This window comes from Nicotiana sylvestris, chromosome 12, assembly GCF_000393655.2.
Source record: "Nicotiana sylvestris chromosome 12, ASM39365v2, whole genome shotgun sequence".
Taxonomy (NCBI): Eukaryota; Viridiplantae; Streptophyta; class Magnoliopsida; order Solanales; family Solanaceae; genus Nicotiana; species Nicotiana sylvestris.
The window spans coordinates 18776000-18802212 of NC_091068.1; the positions used below are offsets into that span (position 1 = coordinate 18776000).

A 26213-nucleotide genomic window follows, 5' to 3' on the forward strand; every position below is an offset into this window, starting at 1 on the left:
TGATTAAGTGTATGTGTGTTTAAACTATATAATCGATTGAAATAAATTTGGTTGATCAATTAATTTCCAGGGTAACTTTTGTTTCGGGCAGTGTAGTTTGAATCACCTGTTTAATACTGTTGGATTCTAACCATTTGCTATTAATTGTGTGGTTGTAATTCGCGGAGTCGATTCGATATATGTCGTCAATTAGTTCCAGTTTGGAATGGTAGTAATCTGACTCATGCAGTTTAATTCTTACTTGAATCAGTTGAGAATTGATTACAATTGCTTGTAGTCTGTTAAGTTAAATCAGAAACCACTTAAGGATTGGTTATAGCTGCAACTTTAATGAGAAATGTCAGAGCTTAAGTTAAGTGGACTGCCAGTTTTAAGTATGGGTTGAACCATTAGAATAATCTATAGTGCAAATACACTTTGGCTGACATCTTTAAAGATGGGAAGTCAGATGTAAGATGAGTTTAATAATAAAAGGCTGGAATTGCACATGAGAATGGTAGTGGAACCTGTTGTAAAGTAGGATATACACTGCATTTTTTGAATTTCAGCAAATTTAAAGTAGAAAAACCCATGCCTAGACAAGGCTAAGTGGAAATGACAGCCACTAGGAGTTGTTTTTAGGGCCTGGGCAGCCTGTCATTAAAGGGAAGGGGGGAACTTCTTTTCCAGGGGGGAATATAAAACCAAGACATTAGGAGTTCTGAAAAGAGGGGGAGAGACCAAGAGTTTAGAACGAGAAGGGGGAAAAAGTTCAAGGTTTTGAGAGCTAAAGAGAAAAGCACTGTTTCAATGCCTCTTCTTCTGGTTTGTTTCCAATTGCTAAACTAAATTTCAACTCCAGCACCTAATAAAAGAACAGAAGGATAGTTTGTAATAGGAATCCTGTCCGGTGTTTGAAGTTTTTGGAGTTGTCTGGACTCATCTGAATATTAATAGTTTTCTCCTCTGCAATCTGTGTGTTTCTGGGCCATATTTTGATTTCCTGGGGCTTTGGTTGTTCGCGGTTGGTTGGTTGTTGTTATTTTCTGTTTGATTGCAACTGGATTCTTGGCAATTTGCTACTGTTCGTTACTACTGCTGTTGTTGTTGCCATTCCTTTGTTGCTGCTACTGATTTCTCTACCTTCTTCTTCTTCTTTTCGCGTTTCAACATCCAGGTACACACTAGAATTTCACATTGATGTAACAGTGAAAGCATGAAATGAAAGATGCGAAGGAGTTTAATCATTTGCTGTTGTAATTACAGCTTTATAAAATGTTGTTAGATTTGGTAATTTGTTAGTTTGTAATTCAATAGAGAATACATTAGGTAGCTCGTACTTAATTGAAACTTAGTTTGTTTAACACTGTTGATCTTAGTTACATACAGTCACATTAAGAGTCTGGCTATGAATGCCAGTTCTCCTGTCAGTTTATTCGTTCCAATGCAGGTTCGATACTGGGTTTCGGTATAGATTCTTTTGATGATTGTTGAGAAAAACTAATAATCCTTTTTGAGTTCAATTAGTAGTAATTTTCATAATAAAACAGCCGATTTCTTTTATCAATTTCAAATAGTTTAGAGTGTTAAGAATAGAACTTGGAGGTCGTTAAACATAACTCAATATATGTTGTTAGTTTGTTTGCAATCTCACTTAGCGAATTAATAAGCATATTCACTTGTTGAAGACAAAGCATGCGGTAACCCTCACCTCATGAACAATCAATCAGGTAATCAAACAAGTTTAGGTTCGGCAAACATAATAAGGATTCAGTCCGTATTTGTCCAAACCAGCAAAATTCGGCATCATCCTTTTCTTTAAAGATAAATGTAGTAAAGACGTAGTCATTGTAGGGTACCCTTCTAAAATAATGAGACGAGCCTCGCCGAATAAAAAGGCAAATTGCGGGGCCCTCAATAATTGGTCATAATAAATACTTAGAATTTGGGATGGACTGTTTAGTGAATTCCACTGCCTTCCCCAAAGATAATAACGCGTTAGACTTTTTAGGCGCGACTTAATTAAATTACATTCTTAAATTCGGGTGCGCATTTATGTGACCCAAATTCAAATCTCAACGGAGTCGAAATGTGTTAACAACTACGGGTGCATTGATTGTGACGTGGTTCGAGATGCATTTTCACGACGTTGCAATTCTATAAAAAATAAATGATAATAATAAAAGCGGTTTAAACTTAATAAAAGCACATAAGTCATAACATGTATTTAAATCAGATATTTAGCCATTATAACAATTTAAGCGACCGTGCTAGAACCACGGGATTCGAGGGTGCCTAACACCTTCCCTCGGGTCAACAGAATTCCTTACTTAGAATTTCTGGTTCGCAAACTTCATTTGGAAAGTCGAATATTTTCCTCGATTTGGGATTCAAGAAAAACCGGTGACTTGGGACACCAAAAGCCAAACCTTTCCCAAGTGGCGACTCTGAATTAAATAAATAATCTCATTTCGAATATTGTCACTTAAATTGGAAAAACTCCCTCGCGCATTTTACCCTTCGGGGCAGGCGCGCAAAAAGGAGGTGTGACATTGGGAATATGGATTTTTTGCTCCGATGGGACCAAACCCAGGGTAAGGCTGCCTACGTATCCTTTCGGAATCAGGTCGGACGTAGTTCAATTACTTAGAGATTTGTTGTTTGGCTATTTCTTTTTTCTTTTTTTTTACAAGTACACAGGTTCCAAAAAGTGAGAAACAAGGAAGACAAATACGGCTCAAAAGGATTAACAGAAGGGTGACACCTATTTGGAATAGCGAGCAAATGATAGCATTTGTCACTTCAATCTGAGAAAATCAATGCGTGAAAATTCTACAGTGGGTATATATCAGACATAATATCTTTTGACTACATCTGCGTTAATAGTCATGTCTGGTACCTGTCCTTCTTCATCTACCAAGTGCAAGGCCCCTTTTGGTAACACTTTCTTGATGATGTATGGTCCTTTCCAGTTTGGGGCGAACTTTCCTTTAGTTTCTACCTGGTACGGAATGATGCGTTTCAAAACCAACTGCCTACCTCAAACTGCCTTGGGCACACTTTCTTATTGTAAGCGCGTGCCATTCTTTGCTGGTATAACTGGCCGAAACACACTGATGCTAGCCGTTTTTCATCGATCAACATCAGTTGTTCTAATCGGGTCTTAACCCACTCAGTGTCTTCAATCTCTGATTCCACCATAATTCGGAGAGAGGGAATTTCAGCTTCAGCGAGTATTACAACTTCAGTTCTATATACAAGCAGATACGGAGTTGCACCAACAGATGTGCAAACAGTCGTGTGGTATCCCAAAAGAGCAAAAGGCAACTTTTCATGCCATTGCCTGGAACCTTGGATCATCTTTCTAAAAATCTTCTTGATGTTCTTGTTTGTCGCTTCAACGGATCCATTGGCTTTTGGCCGGTAAGGGGTAGAATGGCGATGCATGATTTTAAATTGTTCGCATACCTCCTTCATCAAATGACTATTTAGATTGGCTGCATTGTCAGTGATAATGGTCTTTGGGATACCAAAGTGACAGATGATGTTGGAATGAACAAAGTCTACCACTGCTTTCTTGGTGACTTCTTTGAAAGTGACGGCCTCCACCCACTTGGTGAATTAATCAATTGCAACCAAAATGAATCTATGACCATTTGAAGCCTTTGGCTCGATCGGCCCAATGACATCCATTCCCCAAGCAACGAAAGGCCAAGGAGAGGACATGGGATGCAACTCCGAAGGAGGCGAGTGAATCAGGTCACCATGAATCTGGCATTGGTGACACTTGCGAACAAAAGCAATCTCGCTCCATAGTAAGCCAATAATGCCCTGCCCACAGAATCATCTTCGCCAAAACATATTCATTCACGTGAGGTTCGCATACCCTTGAATGCACTTCACTCATGATCCTCTCTGCTTCTATAGCATCTATGCATCTCAACAAGTTTAAATCTGGGGTCCTCTGGTACATAATTTCTTCATTTAGGAAGAAACCACTGGCGAGCCGCCTTATAGTTCTTTTTTTATCTCCTTTAGCATGCTCTAGATATTCTCTTATTTTTAGGAATCGTTTTTTGTCATGATACCATAGTTCACCATCTGGTTCTGTCTTAATTGTATTACAGTAACTGTGTTGATTCCGAACTTGGATTTTTCTAGTGGATCAATATGAGTGTTGCTGGATAAAGGAGCATGGAGGCTAAAATAGCCAAGGCATCGGCTAGCTCATTGTAAAACCTGGGAATGTACCTGAACTCGATGGATTTGAATCTTCTGCTCAAGTCTTGCACACATTGTCTATTCGGAATAAGCTTGATGTCTCGAGTCTCCCATTCACCTTGGGCTTGCCGGATAAGCAAGTCAGAATCTCCCATAACCAATAGTTCATGCACATCCAGATCGATGGCCATTTTCAAACCCATGATACAAGCTTCGTATTCTGCCGTATTATTGGTACAAAAGAACCGAAGTCGGGTTGTTGTAAGGTAATAATGTCCAATAGGTGAGATGAGGATTTCCCCTATCCCAACTCCTTTGATATTGACAACCCCATCAAAATACATTTTCATACAGGGTGATCGTCTGGAACCACTTCCTCTATTGAGTTGAACTTTTCGTCTGGGAAGTATGTGCTAAGTGGCATGTACTCATCATCAACTAGATTCTCTACCAAATGATCTGCCAAAGCCTGTGCTCTCATCACGGTGCGAGTGACATAGACGATGTCAAACTTTGTGAGCAGAATTTGCCATTTTGCGAGCCTGCCAGTGGGCATTGGCTTTTGGAAGATATACTTCAAAGGATCCATTCTGCATATGAGGTAAGTAGTGTAGGCCAAAAGATAATGTCTCAGCTTCTGAGCGACCCAAGTCAGGCATAACATGTCCTTTCTAAAAGGGTGTACTTAACCTCATAATTGGTGAACTTCTTGCTCAAATAATAGATTGCATTTTCCTTTTTGCTTGTTGCACCATATTGCCCCAGAATGCATCCAAAGGAATTACCCATCGCCGATAGATATAAAAACAAAGGCCTACCAGGTTCAGGTGAGACCAGTACAGGGGGTTTTGACAGATAATGTTTGATCCTGTAAAAAGCTTTTTGGCAATCGTCCATCCACTTGATAGCGGCATCCTTTTTCAACAACTTAAAGATGGGCTCGCACGTGGTTGTGAGCTGAGCAATGAACCTACTGATGTAGTTCAACCTCCCGAGCAAACTCATGACTTCCTTTTTTTTTCTTTGGGGGTGGCAGATCTCGAATGGAATTTATCTTGGATGGATCCAATTCGATGTCTCTCCGACTGACTATAAAACCAAGGAGTTTCCCAGATGGAACCCCAAATGCACACTTGGCTAGATTAAGCTTAAGGTCATATCTTCGAAGCCATTCGAAGAATTTTTTCAAATCGCACACGTGATCAGCTTGTGTCTTTGATTTTATGATGACATCATTGATATATACTTCAATCTATTTGTGCATCATGTCATGAAAAATGGTGGTCATGGCCCTCATGTAAGTTGCCCCTGCATTCTTTAAACCGAATAGCATGACCCTGTAACAATAAGTACCCCATGGAGTAGTGAAAGTGGTTTTTTCTGCATCATCCTCATCCATTAGAATTTGGTGGTACCCAGCATAGCAATCCACGACCGATTGCATCTCATTCTTTGCACAATTATCTACAAGAATGTGGATATTTGGTAAAGGAAAATTATCCTTTGGACTTGCTTTGTTCAGGTCTCTATAGTCAACACAGACTTTGGTCTTTCCATCTTTCTTCGGCACAGGCACAACATTCACCACCCAGGTGGTATATCGGAAAGCTCTGACCACATTGGCGCTCAGTTGCTTCATTATTTCCTCTTTGATTTTGTCACTCACGTCTGTTTTAAATTTTCGTTGCTTTTGTTGGACTGGTGGAAAATCAGGATACATAGGAAGCTTATAAACCACTAGATCAACACTTAAACCCGGCATATCTTCGTAAGACCAAGCAAACATATCTCTGTATTCAAATAAAAGTTGAATCAAGGCATCTCTGGTTTTTTGTTCAGTGTGAATGCTTATCTTCGTTTCTCTGACTTCTTCATGACTTCCAATATTAATTGGCTCAGTTTCATTAAGGTTGGGCTTAGGATTATTTTCAAATTGTTCCAACTCTCTTTTTATTTCCTCAACAACCTCATCTTCATCATATTCAACCTCTTGATGCATTATTTCGATAGTAGACAGCTTTTTAAGATCTGGGCATGAATTCTACATGCATGTCATGTTATTAAAGCCGGAATTAACAAAACTGAAATGGAAATAAAATGACAAGAATTAGAAAAAGGAAAAGATACAAAACTTAATACGAAACTGAACTGTATTTCATTGAATTCGAAAGGATAGAAGGGTTAACATCAAAACAAAACAATCATACTGAGATGTTTGGATTATAACCCTGAAAGTAACCCAAAATACAAAAAAGAAGCTGCAAAAGCGAACTACCAAGACTCCATCCTTGTGGGCAGAAGAGTTGCTTCCCAGTTGGTGAGCATGGTGTTTGGGTCAATTAGTTGCATATCGGCACGACTAGTGCCTTCACCAGCCTGGATCATATTCACTTCGGAAAACATCTGGCTGAGGCCATGGCAAATTTCATTAGTGTTTGCATGTGCCAAGGAATTTTGACCCTCTTGGAGTCGTGGATTGACAAAAGTGTAGAAAATGTAAGGGATAGGTTGTTGCAAGACCCATCCATGCTTTTTGCGGTGTTTGGCTTTGTTTTTGTCTGCTTGTATTGGCATGAAGCCTAAGACAAAAGTACCCTAGTTACTGAATTTAGAAATAGGCTTCGAAATTCCTTGCAATGATGCCCCCAAGCCTTTTCCTGGCTCTTAACCTTGTCTCAATATAACTGCAGCCACCATTACAGATGTGGCAGAAAGACGAGGATGCAGAATGGGCTTTCCTTCCTCAACAGGGTCCACAACAACCACTTCAAAAGCCTGATAGACAATGGACTCACACCCTTCCTTGGCCTTAATACAGGGGATTAATGGGTTTTTATAAATGGAAGACTCGTCTTCCCCGTGAACAATAATTTCTTGCCTGTCATGTTCGAATTTGAGCATCTGATACAAGGTGGATGGCACAGTTCGGGCTGTATGGATCAATGGCCTTCCAAGAAGAAAGTTATAAGAAGTGACCATGTCCACTACTTGGAAAACAATCTCAAAGTCAACCAGCCCAATCGTCATAGTGAGGTTGATTTCCCCAATGGTATCTCTCATTGAGCCATCAAAAGTCCGGATGCGAACATTGTTGGGTTGGATTCTGTATGTATTGATCTTCATGCTTTGCAAGGTAGAGAGGGGGCATACATCTACACTTGAGCCTCCATAAACCATGACTCACTTTACATAATGCCCCTCACATTTGACCATCAAGTTCAAAGCCCTATTGTGCCCGGCCCCTTCCTCGGGAAGTTCATCATCAGTAAAGGAGATTTTGTTCACCTCAAAATATCTGTTGGCCATCTTCTCTAAGCAATTCACTATGGTCTCCTCTGAGATATGTGCCTCGTTCAGGACCTTGATTAGTACACGGGCATGCTCTTTGGAATGTATGAGCAGAGATAGTAAAGAGATTTGGGCAGGAGTCTTTCTTAGCTGGTCAATAATTGAGTAATCATGAACTTTAATCTTCTTCAAAAACTCTTCCGACTCTGCTTCAGTGACTGGTTTTTTTATTGGCAATTGGCCTTCTCAGATTTGCTTGGCCTTTCTCAACTCTTCTAGAGAGTAACACCTCCCCGATCGAGTCAAACCTCCAGTTTCCCCCACTTCCTCTATGATTTCCTTTCCTTTGTAGGTCATCACAGTTTTGTTGTAGTTCCAAGGAATGGTTTTCATGTTTGTCATAGGGGGTTGCACGGCAGGTTTGATTATGATCGACTTTGTTATGCCATTCGTACCACCCTGATTCTGCCTTGTGATAAGGTGGCCTCCAAGGACATACAACCTTGGACTTGGAACATTGGAGAAAACCTCTAACCTCGAAACCTTGGGCATAAATAAAGTTACCTTTTATGAGCTCGGGGCGCCTTTCACAATCAACTGCACATCTTGGCTTAGACTTACTTCCAGACTTGTTCCTTCTTGAATTGCTCCCACTGTCATTTCTGTTTGGCCGACCGGCTTGTATTCTTGATCTCAGTCAACCATTCCAACGAAATGAACATCATTGTGTGCTGGCAATAGGTTGTTTATCACATTATGAGGGTCCTCTCCATTCGTCACTATATTCAATTTTTCAGAAATGAGTCTTTCTATGGCTCTTTTCAGAGTCCAACAGTCATCGGTGCTATGCCCCGGGGCACCTGAATGATATTCACATCTAGCATTTGCTTTAAATCCATGTGAATCAGGATGCATATGGTGAGAAGCGATGGGTCCAATCACGCACATTTGCTTCAGCTTCTGGAATAGACTAGAGTATGATTCAGCCAATGGAGTAAATTTTTCTGCCGGCCTCTGCTCTCGACCATAATCCTGTCTGGAATGAGCATTGTAGGGTGCCCAAAACTTTTGCTACTGAGGTCGCGGGGCCCTTGGAGCTGGTGACCATACCTGCTGATTGGGAGGCTGAGCATATGATTGAGCATTGAACACAATAAATTATTGTGGGACCATAGAGTATTGAGGAATTGGCGGGGGATAATTGTAAGCACGTGATTTTTGACCCTCCCCGAGAATTTTCACATTTTTTAGCATTAATATGTGAAATTGGGTCCAGTATAGCTATTTTAACTATTTTTACTTTATTTCGTTGCAAAAAAAAAGAAAATTTCAAAAAAATATACATAAGTTTAGTTTATGTATCTCTCATAAATTTGAAAAATACAAAAATTGTACTTTATTTTGGTACTTTATATAAATTCGAAAATAACAAAATATATATATATATAATTCTATTAATGTTTTGAAGTCATTTTAGTACAAAAAATATTATTTCATATTTTTGTCTTTATTAAAAAAACGAAAATTACAAAAAATAGTTTTATTAATATTTTATAGTTATTTTAACTTTGAAAAATACAAAAAATATTACTTCATATTTTATCTTTATATTTACGAAAATTACAAAAAAATGGTTTTATTAATATTTTATAGTCGTTTTAACTTTGAAAAAATACAAAAATAGTACTTCACATTTTATCTTAATATTTACGAAAATTACAAAAAAATAGTTTTATTAATATTTTTGTAGCTATTTTAAAATCTTGAAAAATATTTAAAAATATATAGTTTTGTTTAAATACTAGTCTTATTTTTGGTAGTTATTTTGCTTACATAGGACTAGTTAAGCAACGTGTTCCTATTTCTCGGGTCCGGACAAAAGAATAATATTCGGGTTCAAACTACCCGGTTTTAGGCCTAATTTTCGGACCTAGCCCATAATAAACCGTGTCTAGGACACGTGGGGAACCCCACCACGCGTGGGGGACATATGCCTCGAACCCCACCACGCGTGGGGCTCATTTTTTGGGGCAAACCCATTACAAAAACACGGACCAACAAAAAACGGACGGAGGAGAATTTGGAAAACATATACTACTGTTCACGCTTCTTCTTCAAACAAAGAAGAAGCAAAAAACCCTACTGTGAAAGGAGGACCCCGTCACCTTCCCCACACCCTCACGACCACAAACTCCATTCCCCACTTCCTTCTCGCCGGAAACAACCACTCCCCGTCACCACCAAACAGACCCCAAACCATCTACAAACCTCCCAGCTGCTCTTCGACTACTGTTCCTCCGTCTTCCTCCTGGAGCAAAACCCAGAAAACCCTACTGCCCCCCCCCCCAGCGTCGAGAACCCACGAGGACCCTCATCCTCGCAGCGTCCAAACCAAACGACCTTCCCCGGCAGCCCCATCATCGTCAAACACCACCCTAACACCACCACAAACAGATTTCTCCACCTCCAGTCGCACCCCCCCCAACGTTCGAAGCCCAGCAACCTTTCGTCGCCACCCTCTCGCGTCCAAACTCTGAAACGCCACCACCCCACGTCCGTCGACCACCAGCTTCCCCCCCCCCCCCGTTGCCACTGTACTCCGAAACCACCACCCACAGCGTCCCAACATCACGTCGCAACCAGTTCCCCCCCCCTAACGCCTGAACCTAACCCAACCCTACACCAAAACCACCTGCCGAGCCAAAAATCCAGCCACCCTCATCGTCACTCCCCCCTCGTCGGAAAGTAGGCAGCTGTTGCTGTGTTCTTCTACCCCGTCACTGTCCCTCGACCCCTCCTGCTTCATCTTTTCGCACCAAGCTGCTGGGTCGAGAAAGGTCAGTAGCAGCGAACATGGCGGATTGTTAGTACTTGCGGGTCCGAGTTTGCTATTTCCATCGAGGTCCGGCACGTCGAGGTGTTTGTCCGAGGTCCCGTCGTTGTTCAGCGAGATCCGGTTTGAGTTCCGTAGGAAGCACTGTTTGTCGTTCTAGGATTGTCGAGGTTCGAAGGTTGGTGTTCTTCGTCCTTTGGTTCATTTCATTCATTTTGCATATTATGGTTCAAGGCAATAAATGAAAATATTCGATAGTTATGAATGTCAACGATGCAATTTTTGTTGTTGTGTTAAAAATGGTATTTTATGTTTAGTTACTGCATGCTTAAAGTAAATGTGAGCATATGAACGAGGTTATTCTATTTTGTTATTCTATTTTTCATTTTTACCATGGATATTATTACCTGTTAGAATCGTTTTTTTGTTTAATCTCGGATGGCTTCACTAGTAGGAAATCGTAGTTGTTTTAAGTTTGCCCTTAAATAGTAAAAATGAGACGAGCCTCGCAAAAAATAAAAAAAATAAAAAGAAAAAAAAGAAAAAATGCACAAGCCGCGGGGCCCTCTAAATGTATATATTAAATACTTAGATTCCGGGACGGGCCGTTTAGCAAGTTTCATGGCCCCACCCAAAATAATAATGCGCTAGTTGCTTTAGGCGCGCCTTTAATAATGTTAACTCCCTAAACTCGGGTGCACATTTATGTGACCCAAATCCAAATCTCAACGAAATCGAAATGTGTCTTTAATCACGGGTACATTGACTGTGACGTGGTATGAGATGCATTTCCATGACGTTGCAAATTCCTTTTAAAAAATAAGAATGAGATGAGCCTCGCCAAATAAAAATGCAAACTGCGGGGCCCTCAATAATTGGTCCTAATAAATACTTAGAATTTGGGATGTACCGTTTAGTGAATCTCACTGTCTTCCCTAAAGATAATAACGCGTTAGCCTCTTTAGACGCGATTTAATTAAATTACTTTCTTAAACTCGGGTGTGCATTTCATGCGACCCAAATCCAAATCCTAAAACATCAAATAAAATATGTTTCGGATTGTGGGTGCATTTCATGTGACACAGTCCAAAGATATGTTTTGAGCGATGTTCACATTCCTAAAAAATAATGATAATAAAGCGGTAAAAGATAAAATTTGCACATGGTTCATAATTGTATTAAAAATCAGATAAATAAGCCGAATGTAACAGTTGAGCGACCGTGCTAGAACCACGGAACTCGGGAATGCCTAACACCTTCTCCCGGGTTAACAGAATTCCTTATCCGGATTTCTGGTACGCAGACTGTAAGATAGAGTCATTCTTTTCCTCGATTCGGGATTAAAATTGGTGACTTGGGACACCCTAAATCTCCCAAGTGGCGACTCTGAAATAATTAAACAAATCCCGTTTCGATTGTCCTTTAATTGGAAAAAACTCCCTTGTACCCCCGGGCGCAGAAAAAGGAGGTGTGACAGCTCTGGCGACTCCGTTGGGGATGTAACCCAGAACCACTGGTTCAGGGTTAGAAATTCGAGCTTAGATAAATTGTTATATTTGGCTTTATCTGATTTTTTACATGTTTTGAGCCTAATGTGCTAAATGTTGCTTTTACTGCTTTGATATTATGTGAACTGTATATAAATTGTGCCGAAACCCATCTTCTCTCTGAGTCTTCTAAATCATGAAGAAGGGCGTACTTCGTATGACTTCTTTTCTGTATAGTGTCAAATCCCAATTTAGAACGAGGTTCGGATAAGTTGCTAAGCCGGTGAAGCTTCTGTATTCCCGGTACGCTGCCCCCCTCGGCTCGAGCTGTCCGCTCGGGTAAGCCAGGTCTAGAACAAACACCCAGGTTCTGAACCTAGTATAACAAAGCCGCATGCCGGATCCCTAGTAGGAGCGTTTATTTGCATCATGTGCATTTGACTTAGGGGACTTAACACAGGGGTTGGGTCCGTCTAGGACAAGCAACCTGAAAATAATAGACAATCTTTCGGCATCCTATGTGCTACATGTTATATTTAGTCAAGGGCGTATGGGTCATTTGGTCATTTCCAGCATGATGTTATTTTAATCAAAGCAGGGGGAATATTTGTGGAATCCAAGAAGCCTTGGAATTCCCTATGTCCCCCACGCTTGCTTGTTGGGAAAAGCGCATGGGGAGCATTTGCGGAATCCAAGAAGTCTTGGAAATCGTTATGTCTCCCATGCCACATTTTTGAAAGAAATAATAAATATAAAAAAATAAAATTACAAATAAATAAAAGCATTGGAAAATTCAAAAAGATTTTGTATGTTGTCATCATTTTCCACATATAAGAAAATCTTGAAAAAAAGGAGAAAATAACAGCATAGAAGTCCGAGTAGAGTCGAAACTCTGCCGAAATTTTGAAAATGAAAAATGTTTTGTTAGTTTGTTATATTAAAAGCAAAAGAAAAATAAAATAAAAAAATCATCATTGTTCCGTCTGTTTGTTTTAAAAAAAAAAATATTAAAGAAAATAGTTTGTTTTTGCCATTAAATGAAAATGAAAATGAGTCTGTTTTTTTTTTAAAAAAAATGTTTTATTTTGTTTTACTTTGTTTGTCTATGACAATGCCAGAAATAAAAATAAAAAAGAGTCCGGCGTTGAATGTGATTTTATTATTTGTTCCAAAAATAAGTATATATATAATCCAAAAAAAATTTCAAAAGAAAGTTCAAAATTCAAAAAGATAAATGAAAAATCCGAAAATAGATTCTTCTTTAGAAAATTCAAAAAAAAAACAAGTTAGAAGCATTTCTTATATTGAAGGTAAAATTCCGAAAATATTTTCTTCTTTTTTTAGAATAAAAAAAAATGAAAATTCAAAAATATTAGTTTTGCTTTTAAAAAGAAAATCAGTCAAAAAATAATATTTCCTTTCTTCTTTTAAAGTAGTTCTTTTAAACGAAAATTCAAAAAAAAAGGGTTAGTTCATCTGCTTATTATTATTTGCCTACTTATTCTTATTTGCCCGAACTACGCGGGTTTGATTCTCACCGGATGTGAGATACGTAGGCAACCCTCATCGGGTCCAACCCCACCTTCTCAAAAAAGAAGGAATGTTTTATGTTTTTCGTTAATTTGTTTGTTTGTTATGAATGAAAAATAATAGTCTATTTGATTGTTGTGAAAAAAGAATAATAATAAAAAATAGAAATGGAAAAGGGTCTTCTCAAAAATAGCTTATTTGCCCGAACTACGCGGGTTTGATTCTCACCGGGTGTGAGATACGTAGGCAACCCTCATCGGGTCCAACCCCACCTTTTGCTAAAAAAACCAAAAAACAAATAATAATAATAATAATAATAATAAATACATGTCAAATTTTAGTTTTGTCATAAAGAAGTCGGGTGACGCTGTTTTATCAAGACATAGCCGAATGTTCCCGAAAGGGACGCCGGAAGGCTGACTTTGCATAAACAGCCACTTTTGGGTCATGTTTTGGATTTGGTCCAATTGGCCCACACAGCCTTAAAAATCTTCGTCCCCGAGACGTTGGAAGGCCGTGCTTGCAATATTGAGTTTTCTAATTTGAAAAAAAAAGAAAAAAAAGTTATAAATAAGTCAGGTGATGCTGTTTTGTCATAAATAGCCGAATGTTCCCGAAAGGGACGCCGGAAGGCTGACTTGGCATAAACAGCCACCTTTGGGTCATTTTGAGATATGGACCCACACAGCCTTAAGAAAGCTTCGTCCCCGAGACGCTGAAGGGCCGTGTTTTGCAACACCAAGTTTTTATTATAATTTGAAAAAAAGTCGACGGTCAGGTGAATACCGTTCAAATTTTGTCATAATAAGCCGAGCCAGCTTCGGCCGCGTCTTAAACCGTTCTTGCCGAAATAGCCTTAGAGTATCTTTCAGTTGCCGAAAGGTTATTTTCGTAAAAGAACGGACAAGTTTGTAAAAGTGTCATAAAATAATCCTCCCCGGCCTCAAAATTCATGTGAAATTTGGAAGGGGCCACATTTGCAAAAAATAACCATTTGGTTGCATTTGTCGAACAGAGAAAGGGAGCTGGAATTTTGTTTTTGAGTCTACCAATCTTTTGATTAGAACATGCGGTTTGTTTGATTTTCAAGTTTGTGGGTCATCTTTAAATCCTTGAAACCCAGTTTGTTCTAATATGAAAATTGAAAAATGTTTACTGTTGCTTATCTTTTATTGGCACGAACTACGCAAGGTCTGATTCATGCGGGGTCATGATACGTAGGCAATCTCCATAAGATTCGACCACAACAAAAGGAAAAAGTGGAAAAAGAAAAGAAAAAGCAAAATGAAAAAAAGCAAAAACAAAAAAAAGAATTAAAAAAGAATGAAAAAGAAAAAGCGAAAAAAAAAGAAAAAAAAAAAGAAAAACATCGAAAAAAAAAGAAAAAAAAGATGTTGTTAATAATGAGGACCGACTGAGTCCATTCTAACCTGTTAGTTTCGCAAATAAAGTTAAGGTGGTTGGTTTGTGGTAAGCCGGACAATGACACCCAGAATCCTTTACTTGCACACTCTGCGAGGATCAGGCCTGATGACAGAAGCATTCGAATCCTGTTGGAAACTTGTTGACGGAGATTGATGATATTGAAGCTGGTAATGGTCTTGACAGTATTGCTGCGAAGCTCAGTGGTTAAGATGCCAGTTTTGATAAAGTGGGAGCACGCTCCGTTCCTTGGTCAGCAAGAGAGAAGCTGGTGGTGGCTTATTTTGTTGTCATTTCTGTCGTCCGGGTTATTCTTAGAGTTGTAATCCGAATATTTTCTGGCGTCAAACCTTCTTATCTTTCCATTTTGTCATATCAGTTTGTTTAAGTTTTGTCGAGGTTGGGTTAGGATTTTATTTGTTTTGTTTGTTGTATTATTCAAACCATTTCGCCGGTAGTCTAATGCAAAGCCGGTCTTTTGTTAAGTTCCAGTCGTCTTTTGTTTAGTCCTTTTTACCATTTTTGTTCAATACCGATTCTAGGGACATGACATGCGCACCCAGTTTGGGCCTAATCTCAAAAGTTAATCATAAAACCCTGGAAAGGCGATTCAGACCATTTAAAGGAAATAAGGACGGTTGAGATTATTCAGAGCTCGAGTCATGTGGAACTGGGGCAAGTTGAACACAAAGAAAACCGTTAAAAAAGATTCGCCTAAATTGGCATGAGGGTCGTTCATAATAATGAGAATGAGAGTGTCGCCCAACGGTGCTTTAGAAGTGACAAATGAACAAACAGACGTTTAACATAATTGTCAAGTCCAGCACCATCAGAAGGGACTACAAGTTTAAATTATGTTGTTTGCACTTGGCATGTTTTGAAGACTGGAATGACGAAGGCATTTTGTTCTGCTACCTAAACACTTTATCCTTCGTTACCCCTTTTGAGCCTTATTTATTTTTCTTTCGTACCCCTCGTTCGGAATTAGTAGCAACGAATAAAATACGCAAGCATGGCGGGTAAGAGAAAAGAAAGAAAAGAAAACAACAAAATGGGAAAAGAAGAATGAAAGAAAAAGAGAAAAAAAACGACAAAAGAAGATGAGAAAAGAAAAAGAGAAAAGAAAAATGATAACGAAAAGCAAAAAAGGGAAAGTCAAATGAAAAGAGGAATTGGGAACTACGTTTGACCTGATTCCTCAAAGAGGATACGTAGGCGCTTCACGGCTCGGTCAAAGTTTTGAAAAATGAAAAAAAAATCAATTAAAATATCCCCAAGCAAGAAACTGAGGCAAAAGTTGCGTTTGTTGTAAATAAATCTAATTCCGAAGGTTGTAATTAATAACCCAAAATCGATTCATTTTTGAGCCTTTAATACCCTTTCTTTCTAGCCCTATCCAAAACCCACATTACGGTCCAAAGAAAGACCTTCTGACCAGTCTTCAAAAGATGCCAAGTCAGACAAATAAGATTCTTACCGGCGAACATAACATTCTGTTTCCACAACAGAAAGGACTCTAATCTCCAACAAAAAGAGTCATGCCGGCAACACTCCAAATTCCCAGCTGGAAAGTGATACAAATGAGAGAGTCTTATTGGTGAAAACCTTCACAGACACCATAAGGCGATAAAAGCTGAGAGAAAACCAAAATGAGAGAGGCTTGATAGTGAAAACCCTTCGGGCACTACAAGTCGAATAAGAGTGAGAATCAGATGGGGAATCGCCAATTGAAGATCTTGAAAGAGGATTGACGGTAAAGGATAGGCCCCATATGCATGTCATGGCCATTAGAGTCGGCATCAGATTAAGAATCCAATGGGGAATCGCCAATTGAAGATCTTGAAAGATGATTGACGGTAGAGGATAGGCCACATACGCATGTCATGGCCATTAGAGTCGGTATCTGCGTTTGATAGGTTTTTATTTATAGTTTCTTTTGTAAAAGAGTCATCGTTTCCTTTGTCTTTTATTTTGTTTCTGTTATCTTTCTCCTTTCATAAAAAATTTCCCCAATAGAGTCTGTCCGGTCAGAACAAGTATGAAATGACTTCAAAATATGCCATCAGCTTTCCAAGATGAGATCTGACTAGTATATCCGAATGGTATAGTCAGCAAGGAACAAGCGCGAGGTCAGTGTCAAAAAAGATATCCCCAGCAAAGGGAATTGACAAAAGGATTGACGAGCATCAAGAGGGATATCCTTGCCAAAACAAAAGTTATAAACCTCAAGGCCAAGGCCCATGAATGAAGCAAGGAAAGCGGTGAGCGTGATTTGGCGAAATCCATACTAGACTAAAAGGTCGGGAAAATGCCAGTTTCCGAGCTATGCCACAAAAGAAGATGGATATCCCCAGCAGGAAGGGATTATCCCCAGCACATAATATCATCCCCAACAAGTTGTGGAACACAGAGCAAGGAGGGAGAAAGGGAAAACCATCCCAGCAGGAGTATCACAACCAACCACCATGTTTTAAACTAACAATTTTGTTTGATTTGAAACAGGTAAGGGAAATGGCATTGAGGCAGAAACGCATGCCACAAGGGATATTATCAAACTGGGGCAGAAAAGTTTCCTTCCATTTAGAAAATTTTCTGGAAGTCAGCTGATAACATTTTATCCCCAACAGGTAAGTAAAGAATTCCCCAACAAATAAGATATTTTGGGTTCATCCGCCCTCGAATAGGATATTTTGGGTTCATCCGCCCTCGAATAGGATATTTTGGGTTCATCCGCCCTCGAATAGGATATTTTGGGTTCATCCGCCCTCGAATAGGATATTTTGGGTTCACCCGCCCTCGAATAGGATATTTTGGGTTCACCCGCCCTCGAATAGGATATTTTGGGTTCACCCGCCCTCGAATAGGATATTTTGGGTTCACCCGCCCTCGAATAGGATATTTTGGGTTCACCCGCCCTCGAATAGGATATTTTGGGTTCACCCGCCCTCGAATAGGATATTTTGGGTTCACCCGCCCTCGAATAGGATATTTTGGGTTCACCCGCCCTCGAATAGGATATTTTGGGTTCACCCGCCCTCGAATAGGATATTTTGGGTTCACCCGCCCTCGAATAGGATATTTTGGGTTCACCCGCCCTGAATAGGATATTTTGGGTTCACCCGCCCTCGAATAGGATATTTTGGGTTCACCCGCCCTCGAATAGGATATTTTGGGTTCACCCGCCCTCGAATAGGATATTTTGGGTTCACCCGCCCTCGAATAGGATATTTTGGGTTCACCCGCCCTCGAATAGGATATTTTGGGTTCACCCGCCCTCGAATAGGATATTTTGGGTCCATCCGCCCTCGAATAGGATATTTTGGGTTCATCCGCCCTCGAATAGGATATTTTGGGTTCATCCGCCCTCGAATAGGATATTTCGGGTTCATCCGCCCTCGAATAGGATTTTATTTTTTAAAGTTGTTGAAATCAGGAGCCCCCTCTGAAGAACAGAATGGCGATGTATTGGTTGAAGAGAGGAATGACATTCATTTTTAAAGTTGTTGTTGAAGTTGGGAGCCCGCCCATAGAACAGAGGCATACATTTCAGTCTTTAATTTTCAAGCATTGAACTTGGGAGCCCATCTGTATAACAAGGGAATACATCCTAATCTAGTGTTTAGTTCACTCTCAGCACTGCATCAGTAGTATCAGTGGGCTACGATTTTGCTAACGACTCACAAACCTCCCCAGGGCAAACTGGGTTAGGAAATTTTGTTTGTTTTGTTTGTTTTGATTGTCAGGGACCCGCCTGTAGAACGGAGTTTGTGGTATGTCAAAGATCGAAGAAGTCAGGAGTCCGCCTGTCAAAGATCAAGCAGTGACCCACTGGAAAGCAGAAGGATTACAACAGAAATCCCCAGCATTCAATCCAAGTTAGAAGCTCGCCTCAAGAACGCGAATCAATAGTCTGGGATGATCAACAGGAGCTGGTCAAAAAAACAAAACAAAAAAAAAACAAAAAAACAAAAAAAAAAAAAGAACCCAAAATACGGAAGTGGAGAACAAATGTGGTCTGCTCAAGAACTAGCACCTACAACTAGCAAGTATCAAGGTTCAGATCCAAAGTCTGTATGAAGCACCATTCAAGACTCAAGACCAAGTTTCAGAAGACTTAAGAGATAGGAATCCTTGTAACTAGTAGCTGATAGGCTTAGGTTAGTCTTTTTCAGTTTTCATTTTTGTTGTAATGACAGGACCGCGGACCGGAACCTCAACGGAACGGCACCTCGATCGGCTCTTCACCTCGGTACACTTCACTATCTCTCTCATCCCGAACTACACGTGGCCTGATTCCTGTATAACCAAGGATATGTAGGCAGCTCAGATACCAGGGCTCGGTCACATTCCCTCCCTTTCCTTAAGTGTAGTCCGTCCAAGTAATGGTCGGGTCAAAAACACGGCTAGTCGTTCTTTGTCGGAAAACTCTTCGTGTTTCCAGTCAAAGAGGGGCAGCTGTAAGCACGTGATTTTTGACCCTCCCCGAGAATTTTCACATTTTTAGCATGAATATGTGAAATTGGGTCTAGTATAGCTATTTTAACTATTTTTACTTTATTTCGTTGCAAAAAAAAAGAAAATTTCAAAAAAATATACATAAGTTTAGTTTATGTATCTCTCATAAATTTGAAAAATACAAAAATTGTACTTTATTTTGGTACTTTATATAAATTCGAAAATAACAAAAAATATATATATAATTCTATTAATGTTTTGAAGTCATTTTAGTACAAAAAATATTATTTCATATTTTTGTCTTTATTAAAAAAACGAAAATTACAAAAAATAGTTTTATTAATATTTTATAGTTATTTTAACTTTGAAAAATACAAAAAATATTACTTCATATTTTATCTTAATATTTACGAAAATTACAAAAAAAATGGTTTTATTAATATTTTATAGTCGTTTTAACTTTGAAAAAATACAAAAATAGTACTTCACATTTTATCTTAATATTTACGAAAATTACAAAAAAATAGTTTTATTAATATTTTTGTAGCTATTTTAAAATCTTGAAAAATATTTAAAAATATATAGTTTTGTTTAAATACTAGTCTTATTTTTGGTAGTTATTTTGCTTACATAGGACTAGTTAAGCAACGTGTTCCTATTTCTCGGGTCCGGGCAAAAGAATAATATTCGGGTTCAAACTACCCGGTTTTAGGCCTAATTTTCGGACCTAGCCCATAATAAACCGTGTCTAGGACACGTGGGGAACCCCACCACGCGTGGGGGACATATGCCTCGAACCCCACCACGCGTGGGGCTCATTTTTTTGGGGCAAACCCATTACAAAAACACGGACCAACAAAAAACGGACGGAGGAGAATTTGGAAAACATATACTACTGTTCACGCTTCTTCTTCAAACAAAGAAGAAGCAAAAAACCCTACTGTGAAAGGAGGACCCCGTCACCTTCCCCACACCCTCACGACCACAAACTCCATTCCCCACTTCCTTCTCGCCGGAAACAACCACTCCCCGTCACCACCAAACAGACCCCAAACCATCTACAAACCTCCCAGCTGCTCTTCGACTACTGTTCCTCCGTCTTCCTCCTGGAGCAAAACCCAGAAAACCCTACTGCCCCCCCCCCCAGCGTCGAGAACCCACGAGGACCCTCATCCTCGCAGCGTCCAAACCAAACGACCTTCCCCGGCAGCCCCATCATCGTCAAACACCACCCTAACACCACCACAAACAGATTTCTCCACCTCCAGTCGCACCCCCCCAACGTTCGAAGCCCAGCAACCTTTCGTCGCCACCCTCTCGCGTCCAAACTCTGAAACGCCACCACCCCACGTCCGTCGACCACCAGCTTCCCCCCCCCCCGTTGCCACTGTACTCCGAAACCACCACCCACAGCGTCCCAACATCACGTCGCAACCAGTTCCCCCCCCCTAACGCCTGAACCTAACCCAACCCTACACCAAAACCACCTGCCGAGCCAAAAATCCAGCCACCCTCGTCGTCACTCCCCCCTCGTCGGAAAGTAGGCAGCTGTTGCTGTGTTCTTCTACCCCGTCACTGTCCCTCGACCCCTCCTGCTTCATCTTTTCGCACCAAGCTGCTGGGTCGAGAAAGGTCAGTAGCAGCGAACATGGCGGATTGTTAGTACTTGCGGGTCCGAGTTTGCTATTTCCATCGAGGTCCGGCACGTCGAGGTGTTTGTCCGAGGTCCCGTCGTTGTTCAGCGAGATCCGGTTTGAGTTCCGTAGGAAGCACTGTTTGTCGTTCTAGGATTGTCGAGGTTCGAAGGTTGGTGTTCTTCGTCCTTTGGTTCATTTCATTCATTTTGCATATTATGGTTCAAGGCAATAAATGAAAATATTCGATAGTTATGAATGTCAACGATGCAATTTTTGTTGTTGTGTTAAAAATGGTATTTTATGTTTAGTTACTGCATGCTTAAAGTAAATGTGAGCATATGAACGAGGTTATTCTATTTTTTTTTTCATTTTTACCATGGATATTATTACCTGTTAGAATCGTTTTTTTGTTTAATCTCGGATGGCTTCACTAGTAGGAAATCGTAGTTGTTTTAAGTTTGCCCTTAAATAGTAAAAATGAGACGAGCCTCGCAAAAAATAAAAAAAATAAAAAGAAAAAAAAGAAAAAATGCACAAGCCGCGGGGCCCTCTAAATGTATATATTAAATACTTAGATTCCGGGACGGGCCGTTTAGCAAGTTTCACGGCCCCACCCAAAATAATAATGCGCTAGTTGTTTTAGGCGCGCCTTTAATAATGTTAACTCCCTAAACTCGGGTGCACATTTATGTGACCCAAATCCAAATCTCAACGAAATCGAAATGTGTCTTTAATCACGGGGACATCGACTGTGACGTGGTATGAGATGCATTTCCATGACGTTGCAAATTCTTTTTTGAATAATGAATGAGACGAGCCTCGCCAAATAAAAATGCAAACTGCGGGGCCCTCAATAATTGGTCATAATAAATACTTAGAATTTGGGATGTACCGTTTAGTGAATCTCACTGTCTTCCCTAAAGATAATAATGCGTTAGCCTCTTTAGACGCGATTTAATTAAATTACTTTCTTAAACTCGGGTGTGCATTTCATGCGACCCAAATCCAAATCCTAAAACATCAAATAAAATATGTTTCGGATTGTGGGTGCATTTCATGTGACACAGTCCAAAGATATGTTTTGAGCGATGTTCACATTCCTAAAAAATAATGATAATAAAGCGGTAAAAGATAAAATTTGCACATGGTTCATAATTGTATTAAAAATCAGATAAATAAGCCGAATGTAACAGTTGAGCGACCGTGCTAGAACCACGGAACTCGGGAATGCCTAACACCTTCTCCCGGGTTAACAGAATTCCTTATCCGAATTTCTGGTACGCAGACTGTAATATAGAGTCATTCTTTTCCTCGATTCGGGATTAAAATTGGTGACTTGGGACACCCTAAATCTCCCAAGTGGCGACTCTGAAATAATTAAACAAATCCCGTTTCGATTGTCCTTTAATTGGAAAAAACTCCCCTGCGCCCCCCGGGCGCGGAAAAAGGAGGTGTGACAATAATAATGTTGAGGGTAGCTGGATTGCCCCTGCTAAACTTGCACATAAGGGTGTGATGCCCCTCTTTGAACTTCCCTAGATCCCGAAGCCATCATGGACCCTTCATCTCTCTTCTTTCTATTTGCCAAACCTCCTGACCCATTTTGGATGGCTTGGGTGGTGGATTTGAGAGCAGCTTGACTTACAATTCTTCCAGTCTTGAGGCCATTTTCGACCATTTCCCCTATCTTGATTGCTTCTACAAAAGGTCTACCCATCGCGGACATCATGTTCTTAAAGTAATCAGGCTTTTGAGCCTCCAGAAAAACATTGATCAACTCGTGGTTATCCATGGGTGGCTTAACTCTAGCCGCTTTCTCCCTCCACTTGATGGCATACTCCCTAAAACTTTCGATCATCTTTTTCTTTATATTGGACAAGGAATTACGATCCGGTGCAATATCAATGTTGTACTAAAATTATTTGACGAAGGCCTGGGCCATGTCATCCCAAATATGCCAGTGAGAGATGTCTTGGTCAATGAACCATTCGGAAGTTACCCCCACAAGGATTTCCCCAAAGTAAGCCATCAGCAGCACTTCCTTTCCTTCTGCACCCCTCAGCTGGTTGCAGTACCTTTTTAAGTGGGTGATAGGGTCGTCGTGTCCATCATATTTCTCAAATTTTGGGGTCTTGAACCCTCGTGGCAAATGGATGTGAGGGAACATGCATAGATCACTAAATGAAACACATTTGTGACCACCTAGTCCCTGTATATTCTTTATATTCTGTTCAAGACTTTTCATTTTCCTGTCCATCTCATCTGGCTCAACCGTCGTGGTAGGCTTTTCATTTTCCACTGGTGACTCATACTGGGGAGTCTGATTGTATGGAGCCGAGACCCCGAAAGCCATATTTGGAGAGTAGTATTGTCCATCATAAGCATGATATGGTGGCTCATTATTTGGCCTCGTCACAAGAGGTGGTGGCGGGATTGTATATACCGGTGCGCCAGACACGACGAGAGGGGTGTTCTTGACTGGTGCGACTGGAGGTCACATGTTAGAGGTACCGGGGGTAGCGTAAAGGTTGTAGTTTGGCATATACCTTGGTGGTAGAATGTGATCGCTCGTCGCATGGAGCGGTGTTTGAGTAGCCTGGGGTATGGTGGAAGTTCCCTTTGAAGGACCTTGGGGTGGAGGTCGACCGAAAACCCAAGCTTGATATACATCCGACAGTTGTTGTCTCAATTTTCTTATCTCCTCCGACTTTTGCTCAACTGACTGACCCTGCGGATTGTCACTGACCAACTCAATTTCATCGCTGTTATCCATTACCACCGCTCCCTTAGATCTTGTGAAGTAATGATGTGTTGCCAGCTTCACCACAAACCAACAACCTTAAGCTTACTAGATAAGAGGCAACAAATATGTTAGGATTAAGAATTTTACAAATAGGAATCACACGTAGATATGCTATGCTCCTAAAATATCACCATCTCTAACATGCTTTTGGAAGGCTTCATGTTTCATTCCGGCTTATCAGCTTGTTACACTGTTATTTCCTTCTCTCTTTTTCCATTTTTTTTCACTTCGCCTTATTTTGATCCCTTACTTCAGAGTCATTAAAAATATTTGATCGAACCTATTGTGGGTTGCCTACATATCATGTCACCGTATGAATCAGATCATTACGTAGTTCAGGTACATGACCATTTTTTTTACAACACAAATATCTTTTTGGTTTATTTTTGAATTTTTCTAAACAAATATTTTCATTGATTTTCAATATAATTATTTTTGATACAAGACTCAAAAAGCAAGAGTTACATAAAGATAAACCAGACTAAACCTGACTCAAACAGACTTTTTAGGATAAAAGGCAAAACAACAAGACTCAAAACACCAAAAGACTCTTACAGACTCAAAAACGACAAAAGCATAATGAAAAAAGACTGATAACTAAAAGAAGACTTTGATCTCTGCAGTAGAATCCACCAGCATCACTGTAATCAAGGCTCTTGTTCCTGCGGATGACCCCCAACATTGCGGTATATCCTCTCCAAGTTTGTAGATATATGACGAGCCATGTTCAATGATACTTCTACAAACCGCTCGGGCGTCATTCCCTGGCAACTCCTGCATGCTCTTGAGGTATATGTGGCTACCTCGAGGATATTTCCCTTAATGTATTCCTGAGCCACATGCAACTCTTGATTTTGCTGACCACGGGTCTCAGCTAGATCCAGTGCATCATGCTCGCGGTCCAAGGCCATATCTTTCTGGCGTTGAACTTCTAGCGACTCCGCTTCTAACTAATTGATCACCTTTTGGTAGTGGTGTCTTTCTATTTCAAACTCTGCGATCCGGCTCTCCTTGCTTGACTCAACTCCCCCTATCTAATCCCTCAGACCTTGGATTAATGGAGCAAAACCTCTACGCTCATGATCACGGACTACCCTGAATTGGGTTTCTTTCCCTTCTTGTTGCTGAGCGGTTATGACTATGTTCTTCTTTCGAATTTGGGCTTTGAGTGATTGCTTCTCTCGTGCCCACTGAGCCTTTTCCCGCTCAAAATCAGCCTGTTGTATGTCCATGGTTGTCTCCAGAATGCCCTTATCTTCTTGTAAAATGTCAATACGAGATTGGAACTTTTGTACCACTTCCCTTCTGGTTTCTCTAACTCTGGCCTCGATCTCCTCCTCCCAATCAACTGCCTGCCGTATGGATCTTTCTGTCCTTTGCTCGGGGATAGCCTGGTTGCGAAACCACTCAAGGTATACGAGGCTTACCTCCCCACGTTCATGATCAGCTACCATCTCCTCTAAATTAGAAAATCGACTACCAAACCAAACCTTTTGCGCATATGACTCCCTTGGAGGTTCCTCTCCCTTGAATTCCCACACGAACGGGCACATGTCCTCAATCGGGGGCCTCTTTTTCTCTCTCCCTAGCAGGCACATGACGCGTAGAGGCGCGTAAGGTTGGAAACCTCTGAAACCCATGAGTATGAAGAATGGGCAATACGTTGACATATGCATGACCTTAGTAGAAGGGAACCAGTAATAGTTCCAAGTGATTCTATCAGCACTCAATGAACCAAGTAATGTCTGCCAAGCCCTCACCCCCTCTGGAAGATTACAACTCGCAACTCTGACTGGGTGACATCCAATGTAATTCAACCAATTATCATTGAAATTTACAACTATTGGATGATGATAAAGGTGCTCTATGAACCACATCTGCAACAGAATGTTGCATCTCTCAAAGTAGTCTTCACCTTCTTGACAACGGGTCAAAGCCCGAAAAATATCTCCCAAAATCATGGGAAGAATGGTATGATCCTCGCTACTTTGCAAATACTAGACTACCGCAACCAATCGAATTTTGATGCGCCCACCACGCTCTGGAAAGACCATGATCCCTAAAAATGATATCATGAACGCAAAAGTTCTCAACTCCCTCCAAGTGTCGTAACTCAACTGGTTGATGAATTCTGTGCCCGAGAAGTTCTCAAACCCTTTCTCATCCCCAAATCTGTCATAAAGATATTCCGACGGAACCCAACCTTCGTTTAAGAAAACCATTGGAATTCGACGGAGGCATAACTTCTTTAAAAAGTTATTTACACCAACTTTTCTCGGAGCAACAAGCTTTTTCCCACAAAGGTCTCTCCCCAATTCGGTGAACCCACCTAATTCTTCCAATATGGGCATCATTTCACAATCTTTGAACCTGAAGACATGTTCGCGGGGTCCCAAAAACACACTAGAGCCTCGATTAAATCTCTGTTAGGCTTAATTCCCATGATGTTTGCGAGGAACTTGAAGTGCTTAAATACTCGATTCTGTTCCCATGTAGCAAAACTGGTCCACCAATTACAGAGACTACTCGGGGTCTTATCTCTTATCAAGAACATAGGA

At 40.4% G+C, this 26213-nt stretch overlaps 2 protein-coding genes across 2 annotated transcripts; both read right to left on the minus strand.

The window, feature by feature from the left end:
• Positions 1 to 766: 766 nt before the first annotated feature.
• On the minus strand, positions 767 to 4544 carry LOC104236676 (uncharacterized). Its single transcript, XM_070163380.1, has 4 exons — positions 4231 to 4544; positions 3866 to 4136; positions 3019 to 3591; positions 767 to 844 (listed from the first exon to the last, which is right to left on the minus strand). Exons 1-4 carry the CDS (start codon positions 4542 to 4544, stop codon positions 767 to 769), a joined length of 1236 nt encoding a protein of 411 aa, XP_070019481.1.
• Positions 4545 to 22344: 17800 nt separating this feature from the next.
• On the minus strand, positions 22345 to 23205 carry LOC138882751 (uncharacterized). Its single transcript, XM_070163381.1, has 2 exons — positions 22852 to 23205; positions 22345 to 22716 (listed from the first exon to the last, which is right to left on the minus strand). Exons 1-2 carry the CDS (start codon positions 23203 to 23205, stop codon positions 22345 to 22347), a joined length of 726 nt encoding a protein of 241 aa, XP_070019482.1.
• Positions 23206 to 26213: the final 3008 nt, after the last annotated feature.

What these genes read in the sequence shown, in the direction of transcription:
- LOC104236676 (XM_070163380.1), bottom strand. Translation starts at nt 4,544, where the DNA reads ATGTATTTTGATGGGGTTGTCAATATCAAAGGAGTTGGGATAGGGGAA. An exon ending in TTCAAATCCATCGAGTTCAG is followed by an intron (nt 4,137 to 4,230) that starts GTACATTCCCAG and finishes TTGATCCACTAG; the next exon opens with AAAAATCCAAGTTCGGAATC. An exon ending in TGAGTGAAGTGCATTCAAGG is followed by an intron (nt 3,592 to 3,865) that starts GTATGCGAACCT and finishes TAATTCACCAAG; the next exon opens with TGGGTGGAGGCCGTCACTTT.
- LOC138882751 (XM_070163381.1), bottom strand. Translation starts at nt 23,205, where the DNA reads ATGGCTTTCGGGGTCTCGGCTCCATACAATCAGACTCCCCAGTATGAG. An exon ending in TTGGGGAAATCCTTGTGGGG is followed by an intron (nt 22,717 to 22,851) that starts GTAACTTCCGAA and finishes TCCAATATAAAG; the next exon opens with AAAAAGATGATCGAAAGTTT.